Raw genomic sequence first — 14,542 nt, forward strand, 5'->3', positions numbered from 1 at the left:
ATGCCTAAAACTAGAATTTAGGACTCCCACCCCAAACCTGCTGCATCTGTAGCATTCCCCGTTTTTCTCTGTGGCATCTTCACCCCTCCAATTGCTCACACATACAACCTTGGGATCTCTTTATAGTTTACTTTGACATTCCATATCCAATCGAGCAGAAAATACTTTTGGCTCTAATTTGAAAATAATCCATTTTTTTTTCTGTTTTACCACTAACAAGGCAGCATATCTCTGCACTGCATTAATATAATAATATTATAATTATTATGTTTCCTTTTTATCTTCTTGCACTAGAATACAAACTGCATGAGTAGGCATATTTTCTGTTTTGTTCAATGATATATTCCAAATAGAATAGTACTTGTTTTAAACTCAATAGATGCCTTGGGAATATTTGAAAGAATGATTAAGCAGTCATAACTGCAAGCTTTTATTTTAGTTCTATATCTCTGGATTTGTTTTGAAAGACCTATTTATTATTTCTAAAGTACATAAAACCCCATGTAGATTGATTCATTAATTATTGCTCATGAGAGATAAATTTTAACATCCTGTCCCAATTCCACATTTATGACATCCTGTTGGAGGCTTGAAATGGCCATGGTGGGAATGTTTACAACACAGTAATTGGCAGATGCTACAAGTCAGCAACCTCTGCGCTCTCAACAGTTGTTAAACATTTACCACATACCACTAGTCCACACCAGTCAGCTCTGTCACTAATTAAAATTCTTAATTAAAAATTATATTTTCAATGTAACCTTTTAGTTATAGTATAGACAAGGTGAATGTATGTTCTCTCAACATATTTTCTAACAATAAAATCTGTACAAAAATGAAAATTATTTCCCAGGTTCCTAGTGTCTGAATGTTTGCCGATCAAATTAGCAGGTATTTTGTCTACCCCCCAAAAAATCACTTGTAACAGTAACTTTTAATATTTTGTCCAAGGCATTGGGCTAGATTCATACATCAAAAGGTTAAATGTAGATACATGAAGGAGGAAAAAATAATGGCAACTGCAAGAAAGTGTTTTAAGTGTTGATATTTGAAAGGATTATCAATGAATAATGAATGTGAAAAGTAGAAAGAAAACTTTCTTCATTTTCTCAGATCAGTAGTTCATTTGGAATTAAATAACTTTTTCCAGGTAAATAGAAATAGTTACTGCTATGCATATAACAGTTTGCTCAAAGATATTTAATATTATGGTCAGTACCTTTTTTTTTTTTAATTAAAAAATACTTTTTTGCTAAAACATGCTAATGATTATCAGAGCCTTTGGTAAGTTGTAATCTTTTTGCTAGTGGTTGCTAAATGTTGGGGTGGCTGTGGCAATTTCTTAAAATAAGACAACAATGAAGTTTGTTGCATCAATTGACTCTTTCATGAAAGATTTCTTTGTAGCATGCAAGGCTGTTCGATAGCATTTTATCCACAGTAGAAGTCGTTTCAAAATTGGAGTCAATCCTCTCAAACACTGCCACTGCTTTATCAACTATGGTCCGTATCTTTTTAAGCTCACAATGAACCCAAGAGCTTAGCAGGAATATGTACAGAGGAAACTCCCACTCACAACAGCTTAAGGGTTTGCCCAAAGGCATGTGATGAGCGAAGATCTGAACAGAAGTGTTTTTTTTTTTTTTTACAGTTTTCCCTATTGTAGCTGTATCATTAAAATATTCTTCTTAGGATATTTTTTCAAAACTCCAGGTGTATAGATTTCAATTAGTATATAAATTGCTACAATGTGGCTCTTATTATTTTTAACAATAGATCCATATTTCTTACTCAATTTCTTTGTACTTTTTTATTGCAATTCTCATACAAGTAGATACGAACTTCTGTTTCTTGGTGACTAGTTTCTAAATCTCTTATTCTATAGTGCTGTGGGTGTTTCCTTTCTGCTGCTGACTATAATTTAAGTGGAATTTCTTTTATATCATCTGGGGAATTGAATTTAATAGCAAGATCAATTTCTAGATCTGCTGAATTTCCAAAGTACTATTTTTACTATTGTGACCTGAGGTAAGGATAAATAAATCTTTAAATAAAATGTTCTCCTGAGGTTCCCCTCCATCAAAAGAAGCTCCCTGTGCAACATACAGACAAAATATATATTTATACAGAGGAAAATGTAGCAGGAAAAAAAACTGCTGATTAACTCTCACTTTCCTGGTATATGTTTTCAAGTAATGGTTAATTCAACCTTAGCTGCATGTAAGAATCATTACAAAACCTTAGCTGCTTTTGTAAAATACCCATGACTGTCCAATCATGGAGATGGAGGCAAATTCAATCTGCATTACTGTGTTTTGGGCCCAGACATCAGCATATTTTAAAAGCTACCCAGATGATCCTAAATATGGATCCAGATTTGAGTATTACTGGGTTAGACAGAGATAAAGCTATTTCATTCATTTTAAATGCTATATAGCTAAAGAAAACTTTGATTATAAAATTTAACATTGTAATGAATAGTAATATGTTATATGCACATTAAAGCTAGCAAAGTATTTAAATTAGAAAATTCTTCTCTCAAAATAGTTGAAGAAGCTTCACAGTCCTATTTACCATAGAATTAAAACAGTCCCTGAGGAGACACTTTCGGCTGAGCACAGGAAAAGACTTCTAGGTCATGAATATCCTTTCTGATGAGAGGAAAAAGCTATGTAGGAAGGCCTAGATTTTTTTTTTTTTATTTCAGCGTATTAAAGGGGTACAAAAGTTTAGGTTACGTATATTGTTCTTGACCCCCCCATCCCCCGAATCAGAGCTTCAACCGTGTCCATCCCCTACACAGTGTGCATCGCCCTCATTATGTATGTATACACCCCTCCCCCCCAACATCTGCCCAACACCCGATTAATGTTGTCCCTAAATGTACTCTTAGGTGATGATCAGTGAAACCAATTTGCTGGTGAGTACATGTGGTGCTTATTTTTCCATTCTTGGGATACTTCGCTTAGTAGAATGGGTTCCAGCTCTATCCAGGAAAATACAAGAGGTGCTATATCAACATTATTTCTTATAGCTGAGTAGTACTCCATGGTGTACATATACCACATTTTATTAATCCACTCATGTATTGATGGGCACTTGGGTTGTTTCCACATCTTTGCAATTGTGAATTGTGCTGCTATAAACATTCGAGTGCAGATGTCTTTTTTATAGAATGTCTTTTGTTCTTTTGGGTAGATGCCCAATAATGGGATTGCTGGATCGAATGGTAGGTCTACTTGTATCTGTTTAAGGCATCTCCATATTGCTTTCCACAGAGGTTGCACTAGTTTGCAGTCCCACCAGCAGTGTATAAGTGTTCCTGTCTCTCCGCATCCATGCTAACATTTATTGTTTTGGGAGTTTTTGATAAAGGCCATTCTCACTGGAGTTAAGTGATATCTCATTGTGGTTTTGATTTGCATTTTCCTGATGATTAGAGATGTTGGGCATTTTTTCATGTTTGTTGGCCATTCTTCTGTCTTCTTTTGAAAATTTTCTATTCATGTCCTTTGCCCACTTTTTGATAGGGTTGTTTGATTTTTTCTTGTTGATTTTCCTGAGTTCTAAATAGATTCTAGTTATTAGTCCTTTATCAGATGTGTAGCCTGCGAAAATTTTTTTCCCATTCTGTAGATTGTCTGTTTGCTCTCATGACAGTTTCTCTGGCTGTGCAGAAGCTTTTTAATTTAATCAGGTCCCATTTATTTTTGTTGTTGCTGTGATTGCCCTTGGGGACTTCTTCATAAATTCTTTGCCTAGGCCAATGTCAATAAGAGTTTTCCCCACATTTTCTTCCAGAATTCTAATAGTTTCACACCTTAAGTTTAAGTCTGTTATCCACCGTGATTTGATTTTTGTGCTAGATTTTGAAGGAAACTTTTGAAAGCACTGAATTGAGAGAACCAGAAGATGACTTTTCCACGGTCCCATTTAGCATTAATATAAAAAGTAGTAACAGCCTTTCTCACTTTTATAAGAGCTTTCATTTTTGCCTGCAAAAACCAATGTCCTAACTGAAACTAAGAGGCATAGCACTCTCTTTTGACAAATAAAAGATTAGATTATGAACTTATGCTTAGTCCTTTAAAGACATGTTTTTAGTATTTATATAAATAACAAATGCATTTTATATGTTAGGTAGTCTTGGTCTTAATAGTGGAATATATGAGAGTCTTCTCTTACAGCTAGTACGACTACTATTTAGGTGGTGAATTTATTGGCCTTGGCTTTTAAAATATATTTACTGATATAATTCAGCTGTGAATCCATCTGGCCTTGGGCTTTATTTTGTTGAGAGTATTTTTATTACTGATTCACTCTCTCTACTTCATATTACCTGTTCAGGATTTCTATTTCTTCCTGATTCAAGTTTGGGAGGTTTTGTGTTTCCAAAAATGTATTCATTTCCTCTAGATTTTCTAGTTTGTGTACACAGAGGTATTCATAATAGTCTTGGATGTTCTTTTGTATTTCTGTGGTATCAGTTGTAATGTCTCATTTTTCATTTCTGACTGAGCTTGTTTGAATGCTCTGTTTTATTTTCTTGGTTTATTTAGTTAGTGGTCTGACAATCATGTTTATCTTTTCAAAGAACAAATGTTTTGTTTCTTTGATTCTTTGTATTTTTGATTGTTTGTTTCCATTTCATTTAGTTCTACTCTAATCTTTGTTATTTCTTGTTTTCTGCTAGCTTTGTGTTTGAATTGTTCTTGTTTTTAGTTCCCTGAGGTGTGACATTAGGTTGATAACTTGTGATTTTTCTTTTTCATATGGGCATTTAGTGCTATGAATTTCTGACTTAGCACTGCTTTTTCTGTATCTCAGAGATTTTGGTAGCTTGTGTTGCCATTGTTGTTGAGTTCAAAAAATTTTTTTGATTTCATCATTGACTGAAAGAACATGTAGCAGCAGGATGTTTAATTTCCAGTATTTGTATAGTTTTGAGAGTTCTTCTAGAAATTGGTTTCCGTTTTTTTTGTTTTTTTTTTTTTTCCACTATGTTCTGATATATAGTATGGTTTCAATTATTTAAAATTTGCTGAAACTGGTTTTGTGGTCTAACATATGATCGATCTATTTTGGAAAATGTCCCACATACTGATAAGAAGAATGTATATTGTGCAGTTTTTTGGGGATAATTTTATGTCAATTTCAGTTAGTTCCATTTGTTCTAGAGTCCCATTTAATTCCAGTGTTTCTTTGTTGATTTTTCTGCCTCAATGATCTGTCCAGTTCTGTCAGTGGAGTGTTGAAGACATCCATTCTTATCATGTTGCTGTTTGTTTTATTTTTAGTTCTAGTAGTATTTGTTTTATAAATTTGGAAGCTCTGGTGTTAGGTACATATGCACGTAGGATACTTGTATCTTGAATTGATCTCTTTATTATTTATCATATAATGATATGATGACCATTTTTGTTTTTTTTTACAGTTGTTGATTTAGAGTCTTTCCATCTTATATAAATATACCTACTCTTGCTTGCTTTTTGTTTCCATTTGCATGGAATATTTTTTTCACGTCTTTATTTTGAGCCTGTGTGATGCTTTACGAGTTAAAAGGGTTTCTTAGAGACAGCAGGTATTTGGGTTGTGTGTGTTTTTTTTAATGTCTATTCTATCTATATCCTTTATGTGGGCATTTAAACCATTTACATTCAATGTTAATATTGATAAGTGAGATAGCATTCCAATTATCCTGTTGATTGTTACCTAGTTGCTTTGTATTTACCCTAGTGTTACATTTTATCAGAGCTGTGAGTTTTTACTTTTGAAAGTTTTTACACTTGTGAGTATCAACCATTCTTTTCAGTGTTTAGAGCACTTTTGAGCATTTTCTGCAGGGTAGGTCTTGTGGCGAAAAATTTTCTTAGTGTTTGCTTGTCTGGGATGCACAGCATAATTCACAATTGCAATAAGAGAGAATCAGCCTAAGCGCCCAACACTTGATGATTGGATACAGAAAAAGTGTGTGTGGGGATGTGTACACACACGCACCATGGAATACCACTCAGTCATAAAATGAATGAAATAAGTCTTTTGAAGCAACTGTATATAACTGGAAGCCATTATCGTAAGTGAAGTATCTCAGGAATGAAAAACCAATACTACATGCATTCACTTACAAGTGGGAGTTGAACCATAAGTAAGCATGGTAATACAGAGTTATCTTGGGCTTGAGAGACCTGGAAGAGGGGAGGTGGGAAGATGGTGAGGGATCATAAATTATGTATTAGGTACAATGTACACTCTTTGGGTGAGGGAACACTCAAAGCCCTGACTTCACCAGTGTACGATTCATCCATATGTCAAAAAATCGCTTACATCCCCTAAATCTATTGAAATAAAAAAAAGAAAAAAATATATTTACTGTATAACAGTTTGAATCACTACTTTATACTCTTTTAGTTGTGTGATTTTAGCTGTGTGGTGACTAGGTCCCTGAGCTGAATTGTAACATTCTCTTCATTCTTTTTCCAAAGAGAATAATTTGGGTCATATGCAAGAGTTTGAATCACTACAGTAAACTCTTTTAGCTGAATGATTTTATCTGTGTGATTCTGAGTAGGTAATAATTTCTTTAATCTTGATTTCTTCATGTATTAGGTTGGGAAAAAGTTTCATGAAGTTAATTGTGAGTATTAAAAAAGAGTATAAAACACTTTGTAAACTCTAAAATGCTTTACACATTCAAGCTATAATTAGTAGTGTTAATAGTACTCATTGCATAAATCAGATGTAGATTCTAAGAGAGCTATTATGGACAGTTCTAGGGAGGGTAAGTTACTATCTACTGTGGCTGAAGGAGGTCCTGAGAGGTTTTGTGGATAAGGTGTCAGGTAAACTATTTGTTTTTGATGGGATCAAAAAGAACTTCATGAGCAAAGAAAGAGCTCTAAAATCAGGCGATACCTTCAGAATTAGATGACTGGATATTGAATTATAAATATGGAAGGCATGGAAAATAATTATTGGTAAGTAGGTTTGGGTTATATTTTGACACACCTATGATGCCAAGAGGAGGATTTTGTGTTTCAGTCTAAAGACAACAGGAAACTGTTGAAGGGTGATGATATATTTAAAGTCATCTTTAGGATGGAACAAAGGAACAGAGATTTATTGGGCAACAGACACTTTGCTAGACACAGTATGGCAAGGACCTTTTCATTATTCTATTTTAAGTATTAGAAAACTAAGCCACAGAGAGGTTACAAATATGTCCAGGGACATTGTGCCAAGAATTCTGGAGCCAAGATTCAAATTTAAATCTATCTGGCTTGAAATCTCTCCATTACTTCACAGGGCCTTCGAGATTAATCTGACAAGTACGTGTTGAGTTTTTTGGAATAAAGAAGCAAAGAGCAGTGAAATCACACAGGCAACTCATTCAAGATATAACAGATATGCAAATAAACTAAAGTGTTTCATTATTCACACAGCACTTTTTAGGACCCATTAGCTATTTTCTCAACATTGCCAAAATGAACTTACTAATTATTTATTTTTATTTTAGAATAACATAAAGGAAATTTAATTTCCCTTGAAAATCATGTAAAATTCTGAACGCTGTAAAAATAGTAAATAATAATTTTTTTCTTTTTTTTAATTTCAGCATATTATGGGGGTACAGATGTTTAGGTTATGTATATTGCCTTTGTCCCACCCAAGTCAGAGCTTCAAGCATGTCCATCCCCCAGACGGTGCACACTGCAACCATTAGGTGTGAATATACCAATCCCTCCCCCCCCACCTGACCAATCCCAAGTGCCCATCAATACATGAGTGGATTAATAAAAAGTAAATAATAATTTAATGTTGATTTCAGAAGCGTAGCTAGTTTAATTCTCAAGGCCTTGTTTAGTACATGACTCAGCCCAAATGAGAGGATTCTCAGGGCGTGTGCACTTTAGGGGGCCCCTGGAACACGACTCAGGTACTGAGCAGGTGCTAGAGAGATGAGCCATAAGAGAAAATCTACTCATCAGCTCCCATATTCATTTCCTGTGTTCTTTCCCAGCAATAACAAAGGAGTTTGGTGAGAAAAACAACTCTCATGTTCTTGCTAAGGACCTGCTCAGTTTTTAGGTGATTCTAGTAGTAATGGAAAAGACAACCCCAAGTGACCCCATTGTCTCAGCAGTGGTTATTGATACAGTATTTAATTACTTCCTGGGAAGATGGATGTACTCATCAAAGGGTGGCAATTTATATCCACTGTTATTCTCTAAATTTCCTGCCCTGTTTGCCAAGCCAAGTATAGGTACCTCTGAAATCAGTCCCGTATTTCAGAATTGCCCCAAGTCTTTCGAGGAGACCCAGTGTTTTATGCTAAGCATCTGTCTGGATCCCTTATCCCAAGAATAAACCTGCTGTTTGAACCTGGCTGAGCAGCACTTCGCTTGCCAATCTTCTTGGTTAATAGACCCCTGTCCCATTATGGATACATATTAACTGTGGACTGATCTCCTAGCTCTCCTGTCTGGCTGCCTGCCTGGATTTCTCAGCATTGCTCAGCCCAGTATCTGTCACTGTGCTCTCTTGCTTGAAGTTCCAGTATTAGCTGAAATATAACTGAGAGTATGTCTTATCTATTGTCTATTCATCAAGGTATTACTGTCTTGGTGTTTTGTCCTAGAGGGAAGGTCAGACCCAGTTTCAGATCTTTTCTCCTCTCCATGAGCCCAGTGTTGTTTTGGACAGAACATGATCAAGAATTGACACAATCTGAAAGACAGAAATACTTGTGGTGATAGGTCGTAGGAAGAAAATTGCAAAAACACCTAAATTACAAAGTAAGATAAATGTAATTTATGAAAGTAGGTGGAACATAGCAGTAGGAATTTCACAACCTAGTGCAATTTGGGGACACAAGCAGATATGTAGACAGTTCATGTAAGGGAATTCTATGGAATGGTCATGGATATCTGGAACCCTCTGGTGTTCCATGTCAAAATCCCCAACTGTAGAAGATCAGCTGATCAGTCTTAGAGAGACTAGGCCAAAGAAGAATTATTGAGGCGGGAATAGAACAAGATAATGCTCGTTTCCAAACTAGATTACAAAGTGGGGATCAGGTCATAGTTAAACTTCAGATGTTAAGATATTAGAACTAAAACTTGAGAATTGGAAATGGAGCAGGTGAAATTGATGATGATGATTCACCTGAATATGAGCTAGAGCTTTTTAGATCGTCTGAGACCAAAATCATTATTGAGTCTCAGTTCATGGAAAGGGCAGTCGTGTGTGTGTGTGTGTGTGTGTGTGTGTGTGCGCTTTTAATTTAGCTCATGGTCTCTCTATGAAGATCATTTTGATATAAACTTGACCAGTTAACCAGTAAAATACAACAGGAATAATTTTAAGAAGTTTTGCCCTCTCTGGAGCATTTATGAATGATTATTGAATGTGTTTTTTACTTTTATGGAAAAATGAAATGAAAAGGCCTTCTTCAGGCAGTGTCTCTAAAGTTGTGCGGGTAACCTAAATATAGGAAACCAAAAATTACCTCCCCTTCCATTTTATCATTGGGCTAAGCTATGTTTAAAATAAACATAGTCTCTTGGGATATGATATTCCAGAATGTATGCATCTGCATATGTGTATGTCTCTGTGAGTATGCGCAGAAGGGCTTGCATCTACATTTATAAACAAGAAGAAGTAAGGGTTTATTCTAACTTAGAATAGTGTCTTATCAACCATGACGAAGGACTTGGGAATAAGGGACCAGGTTTATGTCTATTTTTAATATACAATTTGGTCCCTGCAGTGTAAGTTTCTGATAAGGTACATGTCAAAGTAATTACTGTAATTTCTTGTAATTTAGAAATAGCTCTGATTAATTTAATCCCAATATTTATTGCAAAACTCTTGTTTCAGCTTTGTAATAAAGATGAAAGGTATGCAAAAATGAAAATATGCATTTTCTGCCCTAGGGTCACCTACAGTCCAGCAAGGGACATGACATAGCAAAAACTCCGATCACAGTATGGAAAATGCTAGCAAAGTATTAATACATACCAAAAAGGAATTGCATCGGAAGCTGTATAGGCATCCAGTAAACACGCGCGCGCGCACACACACACACACACACACACACACACACAGCCCGACCCCAGAGAGTTTCAACAACAAAAAGACAAACAGTCCAATTAAAAAAAGGTCAAAGAACTCAGATAAACATTTCTCCAAGGACTATACAAATGGCCAACACACACATGAAAGAATAGTCAGCATCATTAGTCATTAGCAAATGGCTAATCAGATGCAAATCAGAACACTTCACATCCACTAGGATAGCTATAATAAAAAAAAGTTAGAAAATAACAAATGTTGGGAAGGACGAGGAGAAATCGGAACCTTTGTATGACACATTGCTTGTGGGAATATAAAATGGGACAGCTGCTGTGAAAATTAATTTGGCAGTTCCTTGAATCATTAAACATAGAGTTACTGTATGACCCTGCAATTCTACTTAGGTATGTAGCCAAGGGAATTGAAACATATGTTAATTGTACACTTGAATGTTCATAGCAGTATTATTCATTATGGTCAAAACCTGGAAACAGCTCAGATGTTCATTAGCTGATAGATTTTTAAAACCGAAATATATCCGTACAATGGGATATTACTCAGCTATAAAAAGGAATGAGGTACTGATGCATGCTACTGTGTGGATAAACCTTGAAAACACCCTGCTAAGTGGAAGAAGCCAGACACAAGGACAACATATTATATGATTCCATTTACATAAAATGTTCAGAATAGGCAAAGCCATAGACACAGAAAATAGATTAATGGTAGCCAGGGGTAAGAGGGGAGAGAAAATGGGGAGTGACTGTTTAATGGGTTAGGGCTTCTTTTCAGGGTGATGACAAAGTTCTAGAATTAGATAGTGGTGATGGTTGCATGACATTGTGAGTATAATAAAAACTGCTGAATTTGTACAATTTGAAATGGTTAAGGTGTTGAATTTTATGTGATGTGAACTTTATCTCAATTAAAAAACACTATCTCACACACACAAATCCACAGAATTTACAACATAAAGAAAGGAAATTGTACATTTCAAGTGAAAATATTTAATGCAATTCACAAAATATAGGCAAGATGTATTCAGTGGGCATCTGAGAGTGAGTTTTCTAACAGGATGTTAAAAGAGCTCATTTGTAAATTAGTTTTCTTAGAACTGGAAAATATTTTATGATAGCACTAAGTCCTGAGAAAGGCCAGAAAGAACTGTATTCACATGCTAGGAAACAGTTTCCCATGCTGTGTTCCATAAAGGACTGCTGAAAATTTACTTATGTCTTGTACTTTAATTTCAAGATTATCTGTTCATTATTATTCAAACTTGATTGATTTGTAGATGACTTACCTTTGTCTTTTAGTTGTTTTCCTTTAACTTAAATAAATTCCCTTTAATTCTGAGATTGTTTGATCAAAAAATTATATTTTTGTAAGGATGAGAGCATTATTTTAGTATACCAAATGTACATATTTATATTATATATATTTTAATTTTAATTGCAATAATATTCATGTTAGTTCTTTTGATATATTTACCATATTAACTCAGAATTTCTTGTCACCAGCTGATATGATGAAACACCTACAAATTAGAGTACTTTTGAAGAAAATAATTTAAATACTTTTGGTAACATTTAAGCTTTGTTACATAATGGAAAGAGAATGAGACTTAATTTAGCATTATGTATAGTTAGAAAATTCTTCCTGATAATACCTGCAAAATACTGAAATTTATAGCTTGCCTCTGAATAAATTCATCATTGAGACTTAGCTACACATTTTATTTCTCTTATTTATCCAGTAGTGTTATCATTTAATGCAGTGATATACAAAAAAATGTGGTATGTTAATTGTAAGATTTGACAAAAGACTGCTCTTTTATTTTTAAATAAGCTTGTTTCATCCATTTAGATGTTATTTTATGAAATAAAGGAAGAAAACATACTATCTATTTATTTATTTATTCATGAATTCATATAATATATATGCAATTGCCCTAGTCTTGGGCAATACACTTGAGTAAAATATACTTTTTTATGATCCTTTTGTTTCTTTGTATTTTTTTTTGCAATTCAGTAGCCTTTCAAAAATGGTAAAAGACATTTTACATGTTGATTTTTAAATTTAATTTCTCTTGGTGATTATTTCCATTTTAAGAAATCGTTTCTGGACTGAGCGATACACCATGTTAAGAATATATAAATAATTTGTGCGTTTTCTGTTTTTTTTCTTTTTCTTAATAGATTCTACAAAGAAGTTAAAGGATGTTCTTGAAGAATTCCATGGTAATGGTGTGCTTGCAAAGTATAATCCTGAAGGGGTAAAACTTCTTTTTTCTTTATATTAGTTTCATATATATGCTTGGAGGGGCGTATTACTTAATGAGTTCTTGGAAATATGTATATGTGTGCATATAGATACACACATATACATATGTATATGTGTATACATATGTGTATATATGTATATATACATGTGTGTATCTATATGCACACATATATACTTATACATATAAATATACCTCATATACTGTAAACCATTTACCACATATCATAAAATAAACAGAATGAAGTTCATAATGAAATGCTATTCTGGAAGACATATTAAATGTTGTGCCCCATATTTCATGCAAAACATTTTGCTAATGAAAATAACTTCTGTATTGTATGCTTGAAAGAATATAGATAATTTAAATATAGTATTAGTTTATTTTCCTAAAAGTCAAGAGACACTATTAGATAAAAGGGAAAGAGATTATGCCTGTTTCTCAGTCTCTGACCTACAAATTTTAACCCAAAATGGACAGTGGTGTGCAGCAAGGGGTTACTCCTTTCAGGGAGTTATTTCCTTGACCCAAGAAAGATTTTGTGCTGGGTTTAACTGGTCTATCATCTTAAGGAGCTAGTTTGTACAAAAAGAAAGGAATTTCTTTTCCCTATCTTGTGTTTAACCTATTTCCAGTAAGCTTAAGATTTCCTGGAATTCCTTCCTTATGAAAACCTTGCATGTCTTATCAATTGCTTTTGAACACCATAACCTTCCATCTAACAGTAGTTGAGAGACGTTGTATTTTAAATGTTTGGTCATCATTGTCTTTAGTTCATTTGTAGCTTCACCAAGTGATATTTGGGTTATATGGGGTTGTATTTGGGCCTCTTTGTAAAAAACCCTTTTGACTGGATGTGTCATCTAGATAGATTTGTTGGTGAATAAAATGTGATTTGTTTTAGTAACTGTTGTTTTGTTTTTGCATGTTTACAAGAACGTACTACTTGGTTATCTTTCGATATTGTACTTTTTTGGGATTTATAGAACTTTATATTAGTTATTACAGCCTAATCTCTAAACTCCAACCTCAAAACATTCATATTGTTTTAATTTCCTTAGTATTTCTCATCATTAGCTATCATGTCATATTTCTTATTCTCTCTACATTCTGATATATTGCTGTAACTTTTAAAACTCTTTAACCTAAGATTTGTTTTTTTTTAAATAAAATTGATATTTATTGCCTGTAAATGACAGAGAAAATAAGGACAATTTAAAGCCACTCTCATTTTCCTGTATCAGAAAAAAACAAAATGTCTGAGCTACCTTCCCTCACATTTTATTTTCTTAAGAGCTATAGAGTGAGAGAAAAAAGTTGGCAGATAAACTTGTAAAACTTGAAAATCTTAAAGTCTAAGAAAGCAGAGTGAGAAAAGTAAAAATGACAACTCCACTGAATTGTTGTGAGACTCAAAAATGTCATTTTTACATTCACAAAAAAATTTAAGAATACACATACTTATCTAATCTACACAGAAACGAAACCTGTTTTTTTCTCCCTAAAGATAGTTGCTGGCTATAAATTCAGTTAGAAAGTGATCTTATTTGCAAAGCAGCCTTTTTGCTTCAGTGAATTTTTTTACTTAAAGGACTCCTGAGACTTAGTCTTACTGATATTATATATTTCATGAAGATTATCAGTCACTGTACACTGGATTTATTAAGGTAATTGCTAGATTTATTATTAGACACACATACAAAGTTAACCTTTTCAATAATATATTAACTCTATAAATTCACAGATCTGATGTTGAAATGCATTATTAAAATAATGGATAGTTGAAAAACAAAAAGCTAGATCTCATTATGACTCGAGCAATTCTAAATTAAGAGTGAAACTGCTCTCTGATTTTAATATTGATAGGAAATTTTCTTTCAAGAGAAAATTTTAAAGTTTATACAACCTTTTTAATAAGTAATATGTACTTTATAAAAGCCAATAGGAAATAACTAAGAATATCCAATGATGACGATGAAATCTTTAAGGTCTTGAAATCTTCTTCAATATATGACCTCAATATATGACCATATGAAATAATTCCTACTGCCAATTCACTTGTAAAGTTATTGCTGTCTATTCTCTGGTCAATTTGACCCTAAAGTTGGGTGACTACTTAATAATGCTCAATTATACAAGAAAAATTAGAAAAGTGATTAATATTTGTTCTTTAGTTTTATAAAATGAAGA

The 14,542-nt window shown here is 33.6% G+C and overlaps 1 protein-coding gene across 7 annotated transcripts in view; it reads left to right on the forward strand.

Annotated features, from left to right (window-relative positions):
• The window catches only part of DGKB (diacylglycerol kinase beta), a 569,068-nt gene that overhangs the window by 56,703 nt on the left and 497,823 nt on the right, over positions 1–14,542 (forward strand). For all 7 annotated transcript variants that reach the window (XM_069461465.1, XM_069461460.1, XM_069461461.1 and 4 more), the window contains exon 2: positions 12,270–12,346. In XM_069461465.1, coding sequence (XP_069317566.1) covers positions 12,270–12,346 — 77 coding nt within the window. The remainder of the gene's footprint in view (positions 1–12,269; positions 12,347–14,542) is intronic.

This window comes from Eulemur rufifrons, chromosome 29 (assembly GCF_041146395.1).
Source record: "Eulemur rufifrons isolate Redbay chromosome 29, OSU_ERuf_1, whole genome shotgun sequence".
Lineage (NCBI taxonomy): Eukaryota > Metazoa > Chordata > Mammalia > Primates > Lemuridae > Eulemur > Eulemur rufifrons.